Source organism: Dermochelys coriacea, chromosome 1, assembly GCF_009764565.3.
Source record: "Dermochelys coriacea isolate rDerCor1 chromosome 1, rDerCor1.pri.v4, whole genome shotgun sequence".
In the NCBI taxonomy this organism is placed as follows: domain Eukaryota; kingdom Metazoa; phylum Chordata; order Testudines; family Dermochelyidae; genus Dermochelys; species Dermochelys coriacea.
The window spans coordinates 108,390,694-108,415,871 of NC_050068.2; the positions used below are offsets into that span (position 1 = coordinate 108,390,694).

The 25,178-nt window shown below is 41.2% G+C and overlaps 1 protein-coding gene across 2 annotated transcripts in view; it reads left to right on the forward strand.

The window, feature by feature from the left end:
* COL4A2 (collagen type IV alpha 2 chain) overlaps nt 1-25,178 on the forward strand; it is a 226,292-nt gene that overhangs the window by 144,868 nt on the left and 56,246 nt on the right. For both annotated transcript variants that reach the window (XM_038392087.2, XM_038392098.2), the window contains exons 12-22: nt 888-929; nt 1,732-1,821; nt 4,541-4,585; nt 6,379-6,441; nt 7,197-7,241; nt 10,232-10,285; nt 11,205-11,271; nt 15,146-15,256; nt 15,702-15,857; nt 21,798-21,890; nt 22,266-22,429. In XM_038392087.2, coding sequence (XP_038248015.1) covers nt 888-929; nt 1,732-1,821; nt 4,541-4,585; nt 6,379-6,441; nt 7,197-7,241; nt 10,232-10,285; nt 11,205-11,271; nt 15,146-15,256; nt 15,702-15,857; nt 21,798-21,890; nt 22,266-22,429 — 930 coding nt within the window. The remainder of the gene's footprint in view (nt 1-887; nt 930-1,731; nt 1,822-4,540; nt 4,586-6,378; nt 6,442-7,196; nt 7,242-10,231; nt 10,286-11,204; nt 11,272-15,145; nt 15,257-15,701; nt 15,858-21,797; nt 21,891-22,265; nt 22,430-25,178) is intronic.

The following is a 25,178-nucleotide window of genomic DNA, read 5'->3' on the forward strand; positions in this document are numbered from 1 at the left end:
AACTGACCTCAGTTGATGTGCTCAGTCAGGCCTTTAATTATTACAGAGAGATGAGGTGGGTGAGGTAGTATCTTTTATTGGACCAACTTCTGTTGGTGAGAGAGACAAGCTTTCGAGCTACACAGAGCTCTTCTTCAGGTCCACAGACTATAGTGATTACAGACATGCCTAGTAAACTGAAGATGTTGTGAGTTGTGAAGCCCAGGGAGAAGGGTGGTTTCAGAACCTGAGTTCCAGCCTCAGTGCACCTTCAAAGCATTGTCTATGCAGCTATTTTTAAAGCACTCGTGTGGACCAACTAGCTTGATCTGGGAGACTCATTCCCACTCACTTCAAAAAGGTTTGTAGACATACCCTTTAAATCAACCTTACGCTGGGGAAATCTTCCCTGGGGTGGTTAAACCTGCTTTAGAGCCAGATTACACTGCTGGTGTGAGCACAGCAATCTCCCCAGATCAAAGAATCTGCCCATATATCTCAGTTTATATTTTATCTGAGAAAATACATGAGTTCCTAGTTCCAATATGCAGTGTACTTAGGTAATTTTATTTAACATGTAGTTTTATTAAAAAGCCCCCACAGATGTAATGTGCAGTCTTTTCACATTGTTACTCAGAGAAAAGACAGACTTAATGCCTGTTAGAGGAAACACTGGAGAAGTGCTGTCAACATGAGATTTTACTTGCAGCCTTCTTTCTAAATGCTAAACCAAAATGATTTATTGAGTTAGAGCTAGACTGTTATGTGATCACAATTCTGCAATGATGTCCTGAGAATCCCTACCCTGAAACACTCCTTTGGTTAAGTACTTCTGGAGCTCCTTTCATTTAAAGCTATTCTGTAGAAGTATTGTATAATTATATTATGCTGACTTAATGTCTTTGCAGGGCAACAGGGGCCTTGGTTTTTATGGAGAAAAAGGTGAAAAGGTAAAGGAAAACCAATGAATTAGTATGGGTATGATAAGATAAATTGGTGATGCTTAACCTTTATAAAAGAGCTTGTTTATATTACTGTCTAATATTATTTTGTGATGATATACTATAGTAAAAATTCATTCACTTTGAAAGTGATGATAAGCACAATAGTAAATGTTGTAGCCAAATAGTCTTTTACATGTCTAGGTCTGCTGTGCTCTCCTACCAGTACAAATCAGAAGAAACTCTATTGAAATCAATGGACTTAGATCAGAGTGAAAGAAGAATCTTAACTTTGTTCTAGAAGTATGTAGTACAATGGAAAATATTGTCACCTCTTAACTTAGTATGAATCTAATTCTTTTCTTGCCATAACCTTGTTTAGGGTACATCTATACGTATAGCACTGCAGTGGCACAGCTGTACCAATACAGCTGGTGAAGACGTTCTATGCCGAACGGAGAGAGCCCTCCCGTTGGCATAAAAAAACCACCTCTGCAAGCAGCATAAGCTATGTTGGTAGGAGAAGGTGTGCACGTGAACACTTATGTCGGTGTAATTTATGTCACTCAGGAGGGGTGGAATATTCACACCCCTGAGCAACATAAGTTTTACCAACATAGGCTGTAGTGTAGACATAGCCTGAGACTTTTACAGCTAAACTTTTAACTGGTGTAAGTTCATGTTGGTCCGATTGGTTCCAGTTTAGGATCTAGTCCTAGATTTTAGTAGCAAATTGTGCACCCAATGCAGCTCTACAATTTAAAGAGTTATTTTATCTGCTGCTAAACCTATTTCTGTGGTTTTCCTACAGGGTGAAATAGGTCCACAGGGCCCTCCTGGGCTTCCATCTACGAGGGAGCTGATAGTTTCCCCAGACACAATCCTAGTAGAACAATACAAGGTAATTAAAAACATTGTGTAAAAGCATACAGGGTATCGAATTGAATTCAGATAAACAAAGCTAAGTACTTATTCAAGAGTGGGGTTTTGGGGGGGGGGGAGAAATTGCAACATAATAGTGAATATTAGGGAAAAGAGAGAGAGAACCTGCAGTAGATTACCATATAAACACAAAGTCAAATGCCTTTGCTACTCAAGATTGCCATTCCTTTTGGGATGAAAGACTTATGAGTATTAGAGCTAAAATCGCTCACAGGCATACTTACTATTTTTCCCTTGAAGTGCCTAGACAAAGTTGTTCCTTTTCTTCAAGCAAATCCTAACTCTGTACTACTTAATGTCACTAATATTTTTTCATTTATGATCACAAAATTCTATACAGAAAGTATTCATATTGATGATTTGTTCAACAGTCAGTGATATTGTCGTGTTTTCACAGAAGCATACGGGTAAATATACTGAAGGAGAGAATTTGCGTTACTGTATGTATCCATAAAATGTAGGCATGATCCTGTCCTTAGAGTGACTATCAGGGCTTACCCCTCTGCACACAGAAAACCCTCTGTAATAAGACACAGCCTATTCACATAAATGGCTCTTTGCACGCAGGGAAGATGTGCCCTTCCCTGCATTTGGCGCCCTTTTGTATCAATCACCAGCCTCTAATCTGTTTTTTTTTTAGTCCCAAATCTGAGACTAATAGAGGTCAGGTGGTTCAGGCACTGTTTCTCCACCCTGAGCTGAAGGGCCAAGTAGTAAATTGATATTTGTTTGAAACTTCAACACCCCATGGCTAGACCTCCTGCCAAACTCATTAAATTAGTGACCACTCTGCAGTTCCATAACTGATAAAATGATTTCATCCCCTGCTTCTGGCAGCCCTCCCTCTAACTCCGACCTGGGTGGCCTGTTTTAAACAGCCCTGGGACTCTTCCCAGGGGCACCCAGGTTTGTGAGACACCTCACACCACTGCCCTTAGCATGAAGGAACATTGTCCATACCTGCCAAGGGTCAGCCCCCTGACGCTCCCAGCCACAGGCAACACACACACTCCCCTCTCAGTCCAAAGGCTCTGCCATCCCTCATGCAGCTAGTAATCCTTGAGTCCTCCAAGCATCCAGCCCCTGATCTTCTGGACATTCACAGAATTGCCAGACCTGCTGTTCCCAAAGGAACAGTACACCACATCTTACCAGTTTCATCTTAGAACATAGCTCCCCTGAAAACAACACTGCGCTTAGATTTCTTTATAGAAAACGCAGCAACAAGTTTATTTACCAAAGACTATGCATATGATAGCAAACAGAAATATTGGAAAGAAAGGGTTACATGTAAAATAAAATCATAACATGCATTCTAAAGCCTAAACTCCACTAACAAAATGCCATCTTGTTTAATCAGATACCGCTTACCCTAAAGTGCTTCCTGCAGCATTTTTCAATCATGATGGCTGAGACCCTCCTTTCATAATATCAAGCCCTCTGGCAACTTGTCTCCCTCTGATGAAGGAATCAGGGCATCTTTCTACACTCCTCATATATCAGACCAAACCTTTGTTCTTCACTTATAAAATAGAATTTTTCCACAATTCCCCACTGTTTATCTCTTCCCATTAATTTTCATTCTGAAATCCCTTCAATCTCTTCATTATCATTTGACTCAGTATGCTAATAGACTTCTGACCTGTGTGACACAGGCTTTCAGTAGAAACCTTACATGACACTCTTTGGTGAACTAGAATGTAAATAACAGGCCCAGGGAATACCTATAACTCTTATGTATCTCCTGTGTGCTCTGCCAGTTGGCATAAGGAGCTCCTCGGGTCTTACCTAGCAAGACCATCATCTGTAGCAGGAGTAATTGCACCATGGCAGTTACTCATAGTCTGTGAAATCACTAATCTCAAGTGGAAGAACAGCATGTGAAGTATCTTTGCTTGGTCTTTGAATCACCCACTCTCCACACTGCATTTTGCCTTTTCCTGGAGGAATGCAGCAGGGGGCAGTTAAGTCTTGAGCAATGTAGAATGGGTTGTGGCGTAACCACTGCTCCACTGGATAACTTATTTCCTCATGCAAAGTGACGAGCAAATGGCCTGCTCCTGGGAAGTAGCTCATCCATGCTGAAGACGGGTTTATAACAAGTGTTACACATCACATTCCCTGGACTGCCTTAGGAAACACAGTGAATGTTGTTGGGAAAGAAAATGTGATGTCAAAATAGCTTTTATCTCTCAGGGAAAAAAATAAAATAAAAGGAGGTGGAGAAGGCTGATCACAGTTCAAATAAGGCGAAGGAAGAGAGAAAGCTAAACTCATCTCTAGGGTGGATAGAGTTGGGAATATTTTTATTTATTTGTAGGCATTTCTATGGCACTCATAACCACAGAATCTGATCTCCTCATAAACAAGTCTGATTTAAGCCTTGTACTGTGAGGTGGGGATACTTGCACATTTTTTCAGTCTGAACAGTATGGAGAAACGTATCTCTTTTAGAAAAAAAATACATCAAAAAGCATTTCCCAACAAATTATCAAATAAAAAACACTAAAACTACTTACGACTCATGCATTTTATAAGACAAGTATATTATTGATCTCAGTAGTAATGGTTTTTCTCTTGGTAAATACCTGCTGTTTCATGTTACAAAACTTGATGCATTTGGGAAAGCACAACATACTTGAATGTTTATAATCTTTCCTCTTTTTTTTCATTGTTAGGGTGAAAAGGGAATAAAAGGAGAAACAGGAGAACCTGGAACTCCAGTAAGTCAACTGAAGAAAACCAAAGACAAATAAGTCTAGCACTGTGGTTAATATTGGTACATTCTACCTTTAAAATGGTATGGGATAGAAATAAAACAACTTAACAGGATGTATCAGCTTTTCTCTTCATATCCCTTTGATGAGTCATGGCAGGCCATATCATGCCATGATATGGCGCTGATAAGGCCTCAGCTGGAGTATTGTGTCCAGTTCTGGGCACCACATTTCAGAAAAGATATGGACAAATTGGAGAAAGTTCAAAGAAGAGCAACAAAAATGATTAAAGGTCTAGAAAACATAACCTGTGAGGAAAGATTGAAAAAAATGGGTTTGTTTAGTCTGAGAAGAAAAGACTGAGCAGGGACATGATAACAGTTTTCAAGTACATAAACGGTTGTTACAAGGAGGAGAGTATAATTGTTCTCCTTAACCTCTGAGAATAGGACAAGAAGCAATGGGCTTAAAGTGCAGCAAGGGAGGTTGAGGTTGGACATTAGGAAAAACTTCCTAATTGTCAGGGTGGTTAAGCACCAGAATAAATTTCCTAGGGAAGTTATGGCATATCCATTGCTGGAGATTTTTAACAGCAGGTTAGACAAACACCTGTCAGGGATAGTCTAGTTATTACTTAGTCCTGCCTTGAGTGCAGGGGACTGGACTAAATGACCTATTGATGTTCATTCCAGGCCTACGATTCTATGATATTTAGGATGGAACGCCCATTGCAATAAGTTTTATGAGCTAACTAAAATGAGATCCTTTCTCATAACCAATTTTTTAATTTGCAGGTTAAATGTTACTATGGTGTAGATAGCATTCCTTAAACTTCCATTAAATGGTTACGTATGGCAGTTTTCTTGATCCCTTCCAGTCTTCCCTCCAGCCTGGGTTGGTTTCATAGCTTTGGTTTCATTGATTGATGAATTCAGTAGTCAAGTGGACAGTAGTCAGGTGGTTTGTCCTTTCATTTAGAGCTGTCAGCAGTCTTTGATACCATAGACTGTGAGGTTTTGTTAACTCATCTGCAGAACCTGGACTAGCTGGATGGTTTTGCTCTTGGTTAGCTCCATTCCTACTTTCTGAACAGTTGTAAAGAGTAGTTTTGAGCAATTAATCAATAGCCCAGAGGATCTCTCATAAGGGGATTCTGTAAGGCTCTATTCTCTCAACCCTCCTGTTCAATTGGTATGTGACACCCCTGGGGAAGGTTGCAATTCGAACTGTGTTGCCTTTAATATACAGTCGATAACACGCTCTGTAAATCCTAATCTGCTTTCACACTAGTTTTACACAGGTATAATTTCATTGACTTCAGTAGAATTACTTTGGATTTATGCCTGCGTAGTGAAGTGAAGAAGGCCTATGCCTATCTCATTTTTATTAAGCTTGGATGATGGAGTATCTGTGTTTTCTCAATATCTATTTGAAACTAGGATTTGGATGAGATCTGAGATGGCTAACTGGTTATACAGTTAAAAACAGTTGCTTTGGGTTTTCTTCAGAGTAGCAACTACAAAAGCAGTTGTTTTTTTAAAGGGTATGGGGTGGTGGATTCATCTTTCTAAGGACCTGATCCTAGCACTCTGATTATGCAAACAGACAAAACTCAGAAGATTTTAGCTCTTGTATGAACTACAGGTTCAGGTCTGATGTTTACACAGGCCATGGTGTTTTCACTTGTGCTTATTATCAGCCTCTGCATGCAGTGTAATGCTCTTCTCTTCATGGAGACATTCATATATACAGTTTATAAACATAACGGTCTACGTAAGTGCATCTGCAATATTTCCTAGGGTTTACCTGCATATTCAGCAGAAGATGGAGAAGAAGGAATAATAGGTTTTCCAGGACTAAGGGTAAGTGGTTCATTAAAGATGAAATTCACTCCAGGGCAGAGAGCCATCTAACACCTGTGATATGGCTGTCAGATCAAGTCAGAGGTGAAGAAGCTATGTGTGGGAGTGGTTGTGCAACCTATCTGTGCCTAGTGGGACTGGAGAGGGAGAGGCCACTGGCTTCACACTCCTGCATATGAAGTGACTAGGACCCCCTCCATATTGGGGTCTATAGCCAATACTGCAGCCTATAGCAACTATAAAAGACTGTGCTGAAACCCTATTACCTGGTTGCTGGTTTCGGGGGTGGATTCCATTTCTCCCTCCCCTTCTTATCCTCACAAAGCCAAATTAATGGGTAAGGGAATAGTGACTGTCACTCTTATTGTTTTTATTTATCTACACCCTAATAGAAAACCTAAACCTGTTTGGGTGCAAAGACCTTGTAGCACCCAGTTGGTGCTGCTCCATATCATTTGTCCTCATTGTACTGTTTCTGAAATGAACAAATATGGTGGAAAGCATAGGCAATATAAATATTTCTAAAACACTCAGAGATCATAACATTCTTATGGTGGTTTTACAACATCTTGTTTTTAAAGAAAGAAAGACAGACAGAAAGAAAGAAAGAAAGAAAGAAATTATCCTGATCTGTTTGTACTGTGCATCTACAAATTAGAAAATGAGTCTATGAATTCTTCTTGTTATGGTCAGTTTTTTAAAAAGTTTTTAAAAGGGTTTCACTTTATTCTGCAAATGATGTTGTACTTTCATAGGGATTACCTGGTATCAATGGCATCCCAGGAGCTGCTGGGGAAAAAGTGAGTATTTAGCACAAAAATCAGATTTTGTTTCTAGCAAACTGCTTTTAACATATGGAACTGACATCTTCAGATTATAGAAAAATACATGTTTTATCCTGGAAAATGACAGAGCATAGTATCAATACAGAGTTTATTCTAACCAATTCATTCTAATTTATTATTTACACAATGCTATAAGTGTACACAGCACTATATAACGTGTAACATGTGCCAGACAAATAACATGCCCTACACAACAGGCATTAGAACTTTAAGTTTTAAGTGGGCACAACAGTACATAAGAAATGCATATTCATTTAACATTTTACCAAATTACATCACAATGAGCCAGTTTTGCACAGTATAAGTAACCCTTTGGAATATTTCATGCTTGACTTTTATATTTAGGCTCACTAATTGAAAATCAAGGTGTATTCTACACATACTATAGGTATCAATTATACCTCAGTTATACCTTGTAAATAAGATCAGAATATTATCTGGACTCTCCAACGGCAATCAACTTGATTTTATGGACCAGGTGACATCCTTGTTCTTTGGTGAATCCCAGTTACTTTAAAAGTGAGAGGGGGGGAATTGGTCTGGTAATTAAAGCCTGTATTGCCATTTAGGAATATGTTTTCAGAGAGCTATGGAAGTGTTGTATTCACAGTTCTCATGATCACTGACGTGAGTTCTGTAACGTCTTTTACACCATACTGAAATGTGTTATCCTTTAGATAATTTTCATCAGATGTTTTAGAGGTCTGTGATCCATGTGCCATCTTGAATTTCTGAGCACAAACCAAAAGAAGAGAGAGGAAAAACTGAGAAAAATCCTAGCTGATTCTCTGTGTCCATAAAAATACTCAATAATGTCTAAAAGAAAATGCTGTCATACCAGGAAGCTCTCATACTTTTTATTTGTGTGCAGAAAATGGCTGCTTCTATCAGTGTTAGAAACCATGCCCATAAGATATTCAAATAAGTCTATGGCTACAGGAATAAATGATTTCTCTGTGCTTCTTGATTATGCTAAGGAATTTGGCAGCAAGGAATACCAATCCTTGTGTGAAATCCACAGCTCTTAAACTACTGTCAAAACAGCTAGTCTAGAAGAGAGAAAACTGTCAATAATATGTACATTAAGGGCTCTTTCTTTTACTTAAGTAGGCTTGATATTTGCACCCATGTCAGAATCATTTATTGACCCCTTTTGTCCCTTTTTGAGTTTGAGTCCTGACAAAATTTTAGTAAAGGGTATATTTATTTCAATGAGATGTAACTGGTAAATCATGACATCAGAAGGAGTAGGTTTCCCAATATGTTATTCACCAGCAAAAACATTTTTTTTTAAAATGAATTGTTTGACTTCCTTGAGAAAAGGAAGAACTATAGCTTAATCCTCTTAGTGTACTTAAAGTAAGCAGTAGATAGTTAGGAAACTCCTGGCTTCCTTTTTAGCTATATAGCTCCACCTAGTGTGAAAGAGATTTTACATCTATTGCATAACAGTTGTTAGTTTTCTGACAATATTTAACATATATTTCCATTGTGGATAACATCTTTGATCCCTGGGGGTCAGTTTGTGGTATCTTGGAGAGTGTTGTGGTGTGTTGCAATGCTTTAAAACTGTGTAAATGTTTTCTGAAGCCAATTATTGAAATATCTGCTCTATTCAGGAATTCACTACACTCTTCAGTTTTAGAGGCTGTATATAAAAATGTTGGCTCAGATCTACAGCTAGTGTAAATTGCACAGCTTCACTAACATCAGTGGATCCACACTGACTTACAACAGCTGAGGCTCTGGCCACTATTTTATTTTAATGCTTTAACTTTTTAGAATTTCTGTTTTCTGGAGTACACGTGGACATTCAGTTCTAGAATTCAGTTCTAGAAATTTTTTAAAATAAAATAGAATAGTGCTGATTTTTCTCTCCCTTACACCTGAATAAATCAGAAATAACTCCATTGAAGTCAATGGAATTACACTGGTGTAAAACCAGTGCATGCGAGAGGAGACTTAAGCCTGGTATTTTCATATGCACAGCTCCATCAGCTGAAATATACACTAATGGGATAAGATATATTGCACCCTGCTGACACAGGCTTCAGATTTAAGTCACTTCAGACATGTGCCCGGAGGCTGGTATAGGCAAGCCCTGAAGGTGTCATTGTCTCAGTTAAAAGAATAAATCATTTAATTAATTAAAATGCTCTGAAGAGATATGTTTGTGATAAAACATTCTTACGGATATTGATAGTTTAGTTATGTAATCTGCAACAGTAGTGCATTTTGTATTGCAGTGGTACCTAGAGACCCCAGCCCCAGGATGCTTGGTACTGTACAAACACATAATAAAGAAACAATTCCTGCCCTCAAGAGTTCACAACCTAAGTATAACTATGACTTTATTATAACAATGACACCTCTAGGGTGTAGCTCATTGGTATATTCTAGACAAGTTTCTCTTGCTGAATGACATCTGGAGGAAACCCCACTGTGCTGCAGAGTAAAAGAGGCACTGTGCATGTGCGTTGTCTTCATGACACTATCTCCAAGGAGTAGAGAGGATGGGCCATTTGCCTTCTAGCTCCTCTTTCCATCAATCCAGAATGCAGGTTCCCATCTCAAGCTCTTCTGAGAGCTCAACAGCTTTATTTCCTGCCCATTCTATAGTTCTCCGACCAGGTTATGTGCCAGGGCTGTACCAAGGCTTGGATTTGACCCAATATACAAAATATATAACAGAAAAAACCTGAAAGGTAGAACTAAATTATTATTACCAAGAGTAAATCCTGAAGGTGACAAACTTCTCAGCTTTGCTGCATGGTTCACACACCTTAACTATGTTAGAGGAAACCACCATTCTCATGCTTTTAAAATGACTGCTGTGACAGATTAAAATAATGGCAACAAGCTGGCCTGCTGAAAAATCCTGTAACAAAATATCTTCACTCTTTGTCTGATTTAGAAAAAGTCAAGCATTTTGATATATATTTCAGGGTTTTCAAGGATTTGATGGCATGCCTGGCAGCAGTGGCCCTAAAGGAATGAAGGTACTTCTTTACTTGCCTGCACTAAAAGTGAATTTAATTTGTCAGAATTAGTAAACCAGACATAATTTTGCTTATGTTGTATCTGTTCATTAGAATAAAAATATAAGTGTTTGTTGCCATAATTGACTAGGCAGTTGTCTATGCTGCTTGGCCTCTGTCAGTAACCAGATACTTCAGAGGAAGGTGTAAAAATTCACAAAATGCGCTTAGCTGACACTGTATTACTATGGGGGGAAGAGGGTGAATATTTTCTTTGCCCACAACTGATGAAGAGAGTGGATGAGTGGGAGAATATGGATGAATGTGGAAAAAGTAGAATGAGGATAACAAGTGGGAGAGCCAGTGGAGAGGCGATGTGAATGAAGAGAAATGCAAGGCTTTTGCTGGCAACTTGGAGCCAGGTGTTAAAGGTATTTAGTGCCTAGAAATGAAGCTAGGCACCCAGTGGGATTTTCTATAGTACTTATGCAGGTTAAGTGCCTAATTCCCATTGAAATCAAAATCATTGAGACTTTGAAAATTCTATTCGGTGCCTATCTGCTGCTAAGGTGCCTAAATATTTTTTTAAAAAACAGCCGTGTTAGTCTGTATCCGCAAAAAGAAAAGGAGGACTTGTGGCACCTTAGAGACTAACAAATTTATTTGAGCATAAGCTTTCATGAACTACAGCTCACTTCATTGGATGCAACAGCTCATGAAAGCTTATTCTCAAATAAATTTGTTAGTCTCTAAGGTACCACAAGTACTCCTTTTCTTTTTGTGGATATAGACCAACACGGCTGCTACTCTGAAACCTAAATATTTTTTGAAAATCTGGCCCTTTGTGCAACGGACCCACACCCTCAAATTGTCCCTCACCACAAAATGGCATAGGCACACTCTGAGTATGTATCTGATGCTTCATTATCTATTTATACAGGGAGAGCAGGGTGAGAGAGGTTTTCAAGGACCACCTGTTTATACTCAGTATCCCATTCGAAGAAAAGGTATGTCTTCATTGCTCAGATAGCTTATCCTTCTTTTTCCATCTTCCCCACACAGCAAAAGCACAAAATGCAAAAAACTCTGCTCCTTTAGTAAAACTGATCTGTATATAAAAAGAAAAGGAGTACTTGTGGCACCTTAGAGACTAACAAATTTATTTGAGCATAAGCTTCCGTAATCTACAGCTCACTTCATCGGATGCATGCTGTAGCTCACGAAAGCTTATGTTCAAATAAATTTGTTAGTCTCTAAAGTGCCACAAGTACTCCTTTTCTTTTTATGACTACAAACTAACACGGCTGTTACTCTGAAACCTGATCTGTATATGTGTTACTCATTTCAAACAATAGCGTATAAACTCCCTAATAGTGTAAAGTTATCTTATTTTCAGGGAAGTTATCTTAGTCCTGATCCCTCTTAGGCCTTGTCTTCACTCAGGAAAAAAAGGTGTGTTTTTAGCTCAAGTTAGCTATCTCAAAGTGAAGACAGGACAGTTGGTAGTTTTCGCATGAGTAAGCAGACTGGGTTAAAGATGCTAGCCTAGTCTTTAACTCAACCTGCTAACTCATGTTAGCACTTCTTTTTTTTCCCCTAGTGAAGACAAAGCCTTGAGAGCTAAGAAAATGCCAACATTACAGTAAGTATTTTTGTGACATTTACATGCAGTAATGGACAATTTAACCAAAAAAAAAAATCACTGGTAACATGACAGGTGAGGTGAGCCACAGACTGATGTGAAATCAATATTCCAGATTGTTAAAGTGCAACTGATGGGTGTACTTGAAGACGAGCCAAAAGAAACATTATTTTTTCCACAGCCAGAGCTTTAAACTAAATGTTCAGAAAGATTCCTGCAGTCTGGGATCCTAAATGGGCTTAATCAAGGGCTTATCTACTGTGATGCATCCCAAGGGATCCCAGGATTGTGGGGTACCTCGCTAGTACCTGTCCTTAGCATGAGGAAGCCGTGTCTGTACCAGCCAAGGGTCACCACCAGCCACAGGTAGCACAAACACTTCCCTCACAGCTCATGTGGGCTCCGCTGTCCCTCTGCAGGTTAGTGATAGGCACGTTCCAACCTCCAAGTCCTCCATGCAACTCACTGGAGTACCCAGCCCCTGATCCACTCACAGACTGCAGATCTTCTGCTCCCTAAGGACCAGTACCCCACTGTTTACCAGTTACACTGTACAACACAGCTCTGCGTAACTCACAGCACTTAGAGAAAGCAAATATATGTTTATTTAACAAAGAATAGAGATTCATATGATAGCAAGCAGAAGTATTGGAAACAAAAGGTTACATCTAAAGTAAAGCCATAACATGCATAGTAGAGCCTAAACTTAACAAATAGGACATTTTTATGTCATAAGAGCAAAAGCTCACCCAAAATCCTTCCAGCATATTACAGCCAGGCACGGCTGTGATAATCAGTTCATGAAACAAGCCCACTATCACTTTACGTGTAGGTGAAAAGATATGAGGGTGTGCTGTAAAAAACCCTGATATAATAAAACAGTCCTTTGATCTTTATTCATAAACTGGACATCCTCCTGCTGTGTATTCCTTCCTGTAGATTTTTTGACCTCTTGTTAAATTCTTAATGTTGATTAGTTGGTGGCTTAGTTTGTAGATGAGCATCCATTGTGATATATAAATACTTAATTTGTACATAACCAGGCAGATAGGAATGTCTGAAAGGAATATGTTTCTCACCAGAGGCAACGTGTGTGTGTGTGGAAGTGAGTGTGTGTAAATGTAGGGTCATGTGCTCTACCTGATTTCTGCCTTCTGTTTAGCAACAGCTTCTACACAGACGTTTTCAAACTCGGGTCGGGGGGGGCAGGGCATGAAGAAACATTTCCGGGTGGGGGGGAAAGCAACAATGCCAGGTGGCTAAGGCCAGCGCCGCCCGGTGGAGCTAGAGGAAGGACCACCACCTCCACCCCCTGACTCATCTTAGCGACAGGGCTCAGGGAAGGAGTGCCACCTCCATCCCCAATTTACCTCAGCAGCGGGGCAGGCTGGCACCACACAGTGGGAATTGGGGAAGGAGCGCCATCTCCACCCCTTGACTCACCTCACAGTCTGGGTGGCCCACTGAAGGGAGTCAGGGGATGGAGGTGGGGCTCCCTTCCCAAGCCGTCTGGTATAGCCACTCACCACCCTCCCGAACCTTCCGCTATGCCCGCTAGCAGGGTGTGCCCCACAGTTTGAAAACCTCTGTTCTAAATTCAAAGGTGATGCATAGGGCGGTCACATGCCCCCCAGAACCTTTAAATTGTGCCCCCCACTGTTAATGGTTATGCATCACCTCTGTATCCCACTGTTATATTTGGACCCAGCGGAGAAGGAGATAGATACAGAGCTGATAGAAACACAGCTCTCTACTGTGCTTGTTTTATTGTTCTGGCAGCAAAACTGGAGCTAACACAAATGTGAGGCTCTGCACTGGGGAGGCTTTGCACATATAAACATTTCTCCACCCTGCTTTAAAAAAACCTTCCCAAATACATATACATTGTCGTTTACATGAAACACTATATAACCTCACTAAAAGTTGTAAGTGGACTACCCCAGAGGCCCAAACTACAAGGCGTTATTCTGCATCCCATGAAGTGAGCTGTAGCTCATGAAAGCTTATGCTCAAATAAATTTGCTAGTCTCTAAGGTGCCACAAGTACTCCTTTTCTTTTTGCGAATACAGACTAACACGGCTGCTACTCTGAAACCTGTCCTGGAATAGCACTGAGTAAACCATTTATAAGTTCAGGCACACAACTGGTTTTTGCACTGTGATGGGCTGTACTGGCCCTTTTGAGGCCCCCTGCTTGAAGCCTTGTGGTCCTACCACATCCTGCCCCAGAAAAGGAACAGTAAAGGTGGGTCCTCCAGACCTGCCTAGAAAGGCTCCCTGGAAGCAGTCAATCAGAGCTTAGCAGGCTCAGATAAAAGCAGCTGCAGTGCCTGAGTGAGCCAGTTCCTGGCTGGGACTGGAAGGATGTTTTGTTTTACAACAACTGAAACCCAAAATTTGGCTTGGTTATTGGTTGTCCTGATGTTGAGGACCAGCAATTTTTTTTCCAACGTGCATGCAGACCGGCAGCTGATGGCGCACAGACTGGCACCGGTCCGCGGAGCACCACTTTGAGTAGCACTGTACTAGAGTGTCAGGCACCCACCAAAAGAGGAGGGAACCTTCCATGTGACCTAGTGCATCTCCTGAGAATGAGTATAGTCACAGGTGCACTCCCACTTCACGCTTGGGAGCTCTGAAAGTAAATCTGCCCCCTTTAGTGCAAGAAAACTCCACACCACCCCCAACATGGGCATGATTGAACCCTAACCACTATATCCTCAGAGAAGCACAATCTGGGGATTTATGTACTCATACTGGCAGGCCTGTATTTCAGGTGGCAGCTGGCAGGTGTGTCCAGCCCAGAGCTAAGTGTGGCTGGGGATACACAGTAGATATATGCAGTTGTTGAAACTTTAAATGCAGATTTATTTTTCTTTACCTTTGTGTTTTCTTTAAAATGATAACTTTCTGCTAATGTTAACTTTAATAGGGCAATCCAGATACTATGATGTAACTTTTAATAATGCTAATTTTAAATATTTTCTTCTGCAAACCTAACTTCTTCTTAAACATTTCTGTCTGACAAGTTACAGTTATATGTGTGTGTATCTTGTGCTGCTGTGAATACTGCGGCTGCTAATAGAACACTTTCTGGAATGTGTCACCAAATGAAGTAGCTGAATATTCTAATTTATCTTTCAAGAATTACAGTTGGCTGAGCAATCGAGAACATGCAGTGCTGCTTGTGTGTTGCAAAGATCAGCAGACTAACCTGTATTCTTGGGGATGTATTTCAGGTATAAGAGGTGATCCAGGATTGCCAGGTGTTCCTGGACCTGCAGGAGACCTGGGGGACCAAGGAGATCCTGGCCTTCCTGGTCTTCCTGGATCGTCAGATGGCTTTCCTGGTAATATTGTGACATTTCATGATCTAAATATTGACTCTCAACAATCCGCTGTGCTCCAGTTTTAGTCAGAATTATTCTGGGGAGGCGGGCAGGAATACATATGAAGACACATATGGAGCACGGAGTACTGACATTGGCAGTGTAGTGTAATGGATAAGGAAGTGAACTGGTAGTCAGGAGACCTGGATTCCATTCCGGTTTCTCCCACTGACTTCTGGTGTGACTTTGGACAAAGTCGCTTCCAAACAGGGGTAATGATACCTATCCACCTTGGTAATGTGCTTTGAAAAGTGATATTATCACTATATACAGAATACCTGCATTGTTTCCTCACATGGTGGAAGTAGTTATGCCTGCTTCCCCTCTATAACTTAGCATGCCTATCCTCTGAGAGCATCTTTAAGAGATCACTCTCAATTTCTTGGGTGATGTGTTCCCATTTCAGATGGCTCTGAAAGAAGAGGTTTACGTGGGGAAATGGGTCCCAAAGGTTTTAGTGGAGAACCAGGTTTTCTAGCAACAAAGCCAGGTCCACCTGGTAGTGATGGTAAACTTGGACTTCCAGGATTCCCTGGCCCACCTGGCCCTCCAGGAACACCAGGTAAGTGGTTAGAGATGCTATCAAGCATTTGGAGAATGAACAGGTTTAATTTTAGGGAATCAGAAATGTCATTGTTTGATCATTTTCTAACAAGGCTTCTGGCATGTCAAGTTAATAGGTCAGATTGGGAGAGGAATGGGCATTCAGTGATGGGAGCAGAATGTGGAGGAGTGATTGTATGCACATGGGCAGGAGGGAGGGTGCCAAAAGGACAAAGAAACACAGGGAGAAAGCTGTGTTCACCTGATTTTCAAACATTAATAACAAAACCTGGAACACGTGTCTGGTTGGTTTGTTTTGTGCTTTTTCTCCTGGTTTGTATTTTTCAGCAGAGAAATTTTGCATAGTTCAAGTTTTGAGCAACAGGCATCCCCCATTGCGAGAGTTCCTTTTGTTCCTGGTGTATTTTAAATAGTTGGGTCCATACTTGAGTATGAAAGTGGCAAACATGAGCCATTGGTCTTGATATGCATTGGACAGGAAGGGGTGCAGGCTTCTGGCCAGCCAAAGATTTTTAAAAATGCTGATGCTGATCATTATTTAGTTGTCTGTCTATGAGCAGTGAGGAATCCCATAGAGGGCCCTGGGACTTTCAGCCACAATCACAGAGCTGATTCCTTTGATGCGTAGCAAACTGCTAGCTCCGTCTACCTTCTTGATATTTCCTTTTTTCTATAAATGTCACTTCTTCCTTGCCTGGGTTACATTTTAGCTAGCAGCTGTTCATCCAGGCACTATTCACTCAGGTACTGGGACAGCTGAGTCAGGGTTCTGTATATCATTTATATATTGCTGGTCAGTGGAGCTGGAACGAGTTTTATAGTGGGGGTGCTGAAGGGGAAGCTGTGTCTTTGGATTGTTATCACTACTTCAAGCCAGGGGGTGCACCAATACCCCCCATTCCTGCACCTATGTTGCTGGTCCTATACTGAAGACAGTAGTGTCTTCATCATCTCCTCTAGAAATCTTATATATACACTGACCATGAAGAATTTGTGATTTCTCCATGTGAAGACGTCCGGGAAAAGGTGCCTGTTTTGACTCTTTGTGATCTACCTGAGAAGAATGGTCTAAAACAGCTGATCTCAATTCTGTCCAATCCCACTATATCTCTGCTTAATGAGCGGTATCTAATGATCAATCTTGTTGAAAGATACCAAAACATCTAGCAGTATTAGCATGGGTTTTCTGTCCATGGCTAAAAGAAAATAATCCAGCAATCTGGTCTAGGATGTGAACATAAAAACATGGCTTTAAATATTTTTTTTAGACTTTAATTGATGAAAGGATTGTGGACTAGATCCTGGCTTGTGATACAGTAGACCATTTCACATAGGTACCATAAAACTGCCCTAAGTAGTCTGCTGAGTGTTCCCCTAACATGGAATAGCTACTTCATCAGAGCACCCCCTCCCCCAACATAGGAGGAGGGTCTGGCATGCTGAGGCAGTAGGGTAGGGCCAGAGTGTGATGTCCTTTCAGCCAGCCAGTGAAATGTGAAGCAGTGTTGAAGCTGCTCCAAGTTATACCATGGGTTGAAACAGACCATGGAAATCCCAGAGATTGGGGAGGGGGATAGCTTAAAGTCACCTTTTCACTGAACCAATCAAAACACTGGCACAGCTAGGGACATAGGCTTATGCATTGACTGAATTTACAGAGTAAACCCATGCAATATATTCATTGTAAATAGGCTGTCATTAATATACCCTATGGAATTGTAAGTTTTAAGTATTTAGAAATGTTTTAGATGTACTATATTATGTCAAATGTGGTACAGCCAATACTGCATATCAATAATACTGCAGTTATTTATTAACGGAATTGTGGTAGCACCTCTGAGCCTCAGAACCCATTGTGCTAGATGCTGTACAAATACAGAACAAAAGGGCTGTCCCTGCCCAAAGAGCTTACAATCTAAGTATAAGATGAGAGAAAACAGGTAGATACAGACAGACAGGGCAGCATGAGGAACCAGTGAGACAACACTGATCAACATGATAGGCAGGGACCCCAGTACACCAGCTGCATAACCGTTGTCAGGTTTTTTTTATAGGCTTCATGGCAAAGAATGTTAAGGAGGACAATGATGTGGCTTTGTTGTTGCTTACAGGGAGCTCACCCCAAGTGTGAGGGTTAACATGGGAGAAAGCACAAAGGTGTTAGTTTTAAAATTAAACAAGTATGTGATGAAGACCAGCTGGTGCTAGATAACCTACAAGAGACGATGTGGGGGTGGGACAGGCTGTGAAGAGCCTAGGAAATGAAGACATGTAGTTTTACATTTGATGTGATGGGGAAGGGGGAGACACTCAAAGGATGCAAAGCAATGACCTAGCAAAAAATTTCGAATGGATGCAAGCACGGGCTGTGTTTAGGCCATGTCGAGTTTAAGCCGACAGATGGACATCCCAGAGGCAAAGTCACATAGGCCGATACTTTTTAGTTTGGAAAGAAAGAGATCGATCTGGAGTGAAGAGGCAGATGAGAATCATCAGCATAAAGATGATGATTGAATTTGTGTTTGTGCGTGAGATGGCCCTCTCCTCTTCTCTCTCTACCTCTTGTCCCTGGGTAAAGGAGGGAACTCAGTGGAGGAAGAATAAGGAGTATTCTCAAAAGGACATGCTGAAGGAGAAGTTATAGAGGTAGGAAGTGAACCAGGAGAGAACTGTGTCATGAGAGCTCAGGAAGGACAGATTTCAAGAAAAGTATGGTCGATGGTGTCAAAGGCAGCTGACAAGTCAAGGACAATGAGGATGGAGCATCTGGCTAGGAAGAGGTCTTTAGAGACTTTGGTGAGAGCAGTTTCAGTGCAGTGCAAGAGGCAGAAGCCCAACTGGAGGGGGTCTAGGATGGAATAGGAGGAGAGGAATTCCAGACAGCAATTGTAAAATTATGTTCTATGAGCTTAGAGATGAAAGGGAGAAGGGAACAGGGTGATAGTTGAACAGGCAAGTGGGTCAAGGGTTTTGATAAGGTGGGAGAGACTAAAGCGCCCTTGTATTGTACGGGAAAAGAGCCAGAAGAGAGTGAGAGGTGAAGGGGAAGGGAGGGGAAGAGAACGGAAGCAAGGGCGATAAGGAGAGGGGATGTGGTTCTGGGGGAATTGGAGGAGTTAGAGGTGAGCAGCTGAGAAACTTCTATATCTGTGAGGAGGAGAGAGGGTAGTAGAGGAAGGGAAGGTGAGCAGAGGGGAAGGGGAAGGTCAAGAAGGGTTTCTTCAGGTATGTTGGCAACAAGAAGAAAGCCAAGGAAAGTGTGGGCCCCTTACTGAATGAGGGAGGCAAGCTAGTGACAGAGGATGTGGAAAAAGCTAATGTACTCAATGCTTTTTTTTTCCTCTGTTTTCACTAACAAGGTCAGCTCCCAGACTGCTGTGCTGGGCATCACAAAATGGGGAAGAGATGGCCAGCCCTCTGTAGAGATAGAGGTGGTTAGGGACTATTTAGAAAAGCTGGACGTGCACAAGTCCATGGGGCCGGACGAATTGCATCCGAGAGTGCTGAGGGAATTGGCGGCTGTGATTGCAGAGCCCTTGGCCATTATCTTTGAAAACTCGTGGCGAACGGGGGAAGTCCCGGATGACTGGAAAAAGGCTAATGTAGTGCCCATCTTTAAAAAGGGAAGAAGGAGGATCCTGGGAACTACAGGCCGGTCAGCCTCACCTCAGTCCCTGGAAAAATCATGGAGCAGGTCCTCAAAGAATCAATCCTGAAGCACTTAGAGGAGAGGAAAGTGATCAGGAACAGTCAGCATGGATTCACCAAGGGAAGGTCATGCCTGACTAATCTAATCGCCTTTTATGATGAGATTACTGGTTCTGTGGATGAAGGGAAAGCAGTGGATGTATTGTTTCTTGACTTTAGCAAAGCTTTTGACACGGTCTCCCACAGCATTCTTGTCAGCAAGTTAAGGAAGTATGGGCTGGATGAATGCACTATAAGGTGGGTAGAAAGCTGGCTAGATTGTCGGGCTCAACGGGTAGTGATCAATGGCTCCATGTCTAGTTGGCAGCCGGTGTCAAGTGGAGTGCCCCAGGGGTCGGTCCTGGGGCCCGTTTTGTTCAATATCTTCATAAATGATCTGGAGGATGGTGTGGATTGCACTCTCAGCAAATTTGCGGATGATACTAAACTGGGAGGAGTGGTAGATACGCTGGAGGGGAGGGATAGGATACAGAAGGACCTAGACAAATTGGAAGATTGGGCCAAAAGAAATCTAATGAGGTTCAATAAGGATAAGTGCAGGGTCCTGCACTTAGGATGGAAGAATCCAATGCACCACTACAGACTAGGGACCGAATGGCTCGGCAGCAGTTCTGCGGAAAAGGACCTAGGGGTGACAGTGGACGAGAAGCTGGATATGAGTCAGCAGTGTGCCCTTGTTGCCAAGAAGGCCAATGGCATTTTGGGATGTATAAGTAGGGGCATAGCGAGCAGATCGAGGGACGTGATCGTTCCCCTCTATTCGACACTGGTGAGGCCTCATCTGGAGTACTGTGTCCAGTTTTGGGCCCCACACTACAAGAAGGATGTGGATAAATTGGAAAGAGTACAGCGAAGGGCAACAAAAATGATTAGGGGTCTAGAGCACATGACTTATGAGGAGAGGCTGAGGGAGCTGGGATTGTTTAGTCTGCAGAAGAGAAGAATGAGGGGGGATTTGATAGCTGCTTTCAACTACCTGAAAGGGGGTTTCAAAGAGGATGGCTCTAGACTGTTCTCAATGGTAGCAGATGACAGAACGAGGAGTAATGGTCTCAAGTTGCAATGGGGGAGGTTTAGATTGGATATTAGGAAAAACTTTTTCACTAAGAGGGTGGTGAAACACTGGAATGCGTTACCTAGGGAGGTGGTAGAATCTCCTTCCTTTGAGGTTTTTAAGGTCAGGCTTGACAAAGCCCTGGCTAGGATGATTTAACTGGGACTTGGTCCTGCTTTGAGCAGGGGGTTTGGACTAGATGACCTTCTGGGGTCCCTTCCAACCCTGATATTCTATGATTCTATGCCATATTTTGTCAATTTGCTCTTTGAAGAAATATGTGAGACCCAGAATAGAGAGGGAGGTGAGGGTGGGAGAAGGGAGGAGGAAGTCCAAGGTGGTGAAAAGATGGCTGAGACTGCAGGTGCAGGACTCAGGTTTGAGAAGTAGACTTGCTTTGCTAGGAAAATGGCAGAACTGAAGGAGGAAAGAAGAAATGTACAGTGGAAGAAGTCAGCCTGGTCTCGGGATTTCTGCCAGAGACACACTGCAGCAAAAGAGCAGGAGCAGAGGAAGTGAGTGTTAGGGGTGAGCCTAGACTGGGGATGGACAAGACAGACACAGAGTGTGGCAAAAAGAGTGAAAGAGTGAAAATATTGAGAGAATCAACAACCATATCAATGGAAGACAGAGCAGGGAGGAGAGGACTGAGAGCAGAGAAAAAGTCATTGACATTGATGGTCTGGAAGTCACAAAAGAACCAGGTGGCCAGGTACAGTGAGGTGGGAGGGAAATGGGCAGTATCGAGAGAGACCAGTGATGGTCAGAGCGGGGCAGTTCAGCAGTAACATCAGAGATGTTAGTGAGCAGTGCTTTGAAAAGACCATGTCGAGTAAATGGCACTTTGGGTGAGTGTGAGAGTTGAACTGGGGCTGCAGGTCAAATGAGAAGGTGAGAGTGAGGAGGTGGAGGCTAAGGGGTGGGATGAGTCACCAACATTGAAGCTGAAGTCTCCAAGGAGGAGTGTGGGACATTGTGAAGACAGAGCACCAGGATTAAAAATCAGAGAAAGGCTGATGGGAAAGAGTCAGGTGGCTGGTAGATGACGGGAACATGCAGGGAGAGAGAAGAGTCAGATGCAGTACTGCTCAAAACAGGATAAAGAATGGGAAGGAGCACAGGAAGGGTAAATATACAAGACATTAATGCTGTATTTCAAATGCATTAACCTCATAGGCTATCCTTTTGGACTGAAGGGACGTCAAGGGGATCCAGGTGAGGCGGGCAGCCGAGGTTTCCCTGGGTTCAGAGGACAAAAAGGAATTAAAGGTAAGACAGTACAAATAGTGGGCCAAATCCAGAGGTCTCTATTCATCCAAAACACTCGCTGTGCTCAGTGTGAGTTTTGCCTGAGCATGATCTGAACTAGGACTGCAGAATTTGACCTACTGCTAACACAATAAGAAAAAATATCTCATAGGGCTATTTCTTTTCCCCATGAAGCTCTTTTTTTATATACTTATGTCTTCATTAGGGATCAATCCTGGTCCCACTAACATAAATTGGAGTTTTGTCATAGACTTCAATGGGGTCATGAACCCCAATGTATTAAAGTTATCTCACCTAAGATTTCTCATAATAAATTCTTCCAAATGTTTGTTTTCAATGAGCTTCTATGTTTTCCTCCCTCCCACATTCCTGCAGGTGAAACAGGGGACTGTAAATGTATTGAAAGTGAAGAAGCTAGACGGGGTCCTGCTGGTCCACCTGGTCCACCAGGTTTTCCAGGCCAAACTGGACATCCTGGGCAGAAAGGAGATAATGGAGATCAAGGTCAGCATGGTCTTCCAGGCTTCTCTGGTGCAAAAGTAAGTTATTTATTTCTTTAATCCATTTTTTTTCAGAGACATACTAGAGCTTGTCAGGAAAAATGTTTTCCTTAAAATTGCTTCTTTTCACTGAAACTTTTCTTCAATATTCATCATATTTTTGCTTTAAATATTGATGAAAACCCAAATGTTTTTCATGAAAACAGATTTTTTTGGCAAATCAAGTCATTGTCCATCAAAAAATATTTCAAAGAAAATTTTTCAACCAGCTCTAATAAATCCACTGCTAGCTGACAAGATGATGATAATGCCAGTAGGGCTGGGTTTTAACGTTGTTTCTAACTAAAAACATGTGTCTAGCTGCTGAATTGTGAGGAATTTATTTATGATATTATATCTTCTTAAAAGCCACAAACAATAGTTTTGTGTTGTTGATAAAATAACCTTACCAACAATTGTTTAAGAACATAACATAAGAACAGTCATACTGGGTCAGACCAAAGGTCTGTCTAGCCCAGTATCCTATTTTCTGACTGCGGCCAATGCCAGGTGCCCCAGAGGGAATGAACTGAACAGGGAATCATCAAGCGATCCATCCTTGTCACCCCTTCCCAGCTTCTGGCAAACTGAGGTTGGGGACACCATCCCTGCCTATCCTGGCTAATAGCCATTGATGGACCTATCATCCATGAATGTCTCTAGTTCTTTTTTGAACCCTGTCATAGTCTTGGCCTTCACAATATCCTCTGGCAAAGAGTTCCACAAGTTGATTGTGCATTGTGTGAAGAAATACTTCCTTTTGTTTGTTTTAAACCTGCTGTCTGTTCATTTCATTTGGCGACCCCTAGTTCTTGTGTTATGAGAAGGAGTAAATAACACCTCATTTACTTTCTTCACATCAGTTATGATTTTATAGACCTCTATTATATCCCCCCCTTAGTCGTCTCTTTTCCAAGCTGAAAAGTCCCAGTCTTATTAATCTCTCCTCATATGGAAGCTGTCCGTAACCCTAATAATTTTTTTTGCCCTTTTCTGAATCTTTTCCAATTCCAATTTATCTTTTTTGAGATGTGGCAACCACAGCTGCATACAGTATTCAAGATGTGGGCATGCCATGGATTTATAGAGGCAATATGATATTTTCTGTCATATTATCTATCCCTTTCTCAGTAATTCCCAACATTCTGTTAGCTTTTTTCCCTGCCACTGTACACTGAGTAGATGTTTTCAAAGAACTATCCATAATGATTCCAAGATCTTTTTTTCACTCAAAGGGAATATATTGTATCTGTTGTACCAGTGATTCTCACCAAACTAGCTTTCTTGTTCTTCACTCTGGTAGTTCTGATACCATACCTAACAAGCCTGCTCCTGCTCCAACTAAAATTCACACCACTGTTACACATCTGTTTTAATAACCACTTCTGGATTACAATGTTCTACATAAAATCAGAATTGGGCTTTGTGAACTGGATCCTCAATGAGACTGAGACTCTTGTTTTAGCAATGGAATTTTTGTAGAGCTGGTTAAAAATGTATTTTATTTTAACAAAAAAATTCAAAGAAAATGATGATTTTTCATTTTGTATCAAATTTTTAATGGAATTTGTCAGGCATTTGATGTAAAACTAAAACCCAATCAAAACTTTTTTTTTGTTTTACAATAACTGAAACCCAAAATTTGGCTTGGTTATTGGTTGTCCTAAACAAAACATAACACAATTGATTTTTTGAGTCTTCAAAAATTTTCTGTACAAAAAACCCTTTATTTTGACTACAATATTTTCAACTAGTTATAGGAGTTGCCCAAACTTTTACAAGTAATATTTCTCTTTTTTTTATAACTGAAGATCTTCAATAACTTTAATCCAGACTTTACTGTCAGTTGCAACAAAGTCAGTTTTTTTTTGTTTTTTTTTTTGTTTTGTTTTGTTTTGTTTTTCCACCAAATGCATCCGATGAAGTGAGCTGTAGCTCACGAAAGCTTATGCTCTAATAAATTTGTTAGTCTCTAAGGTGCCACAAGTACTCCTTTTCTTTTTGCGAATACAGACTAACACGGCTGCTACTCTGAAAGGAGTAACTCTGTAATTCATTGGATATACTCAGTCAATTATATTGAATGACACTGAATTCATTAGAATTAGTCCCGATTAACATAAATATAAGTGAAAACTGAATTTGACCCAAAGAGACTGAGCATGTTCACTAATATAGTGCAGTTACTCCAGACTTATAACCATTTAACTGAGGTCAGAATTTGGCCTCACATTAGATTCAAGGGCTTCCTTTGCCTTTAAAAAAGAACATCTGAAATACACATCTCTACACTGATATCTAAGGGCTTGCCTGTACAAATGCTTAGTTCATGGCAAGCTAGGGTCTAAATCTACCCTGCACTAACTTTCCACACATTAAGTATCATGTGGACCCTGCTCTAAAGTTCTCTAGTGCACTTTGATCTATTCCCAGTTGAAAGTGGGGTAGATCTAAGCGCATTATGGAACTTCTAGGGTAGCGTGGGGTAGATTTAGACCAGAGCTTGCCATATATTTAAATGCAGCTTGTAAATATGAGTTGAGAAATCAGCTTCTAGTTATCATAGATTTGGTCTATACAAGACTTTATGGAAGTGTGAATCTGTATGTTGCACATATTCAGCAACGGAAAAATAATTTCCATGTGTATTTTGGAGCCAAGAACAACTTGGCTTCATTTCATACTGAAAGAGAACTACGGCAAAAAGACAGATCTAGGGGTGCAAAAGGGTACTATGCACTAGTAATTG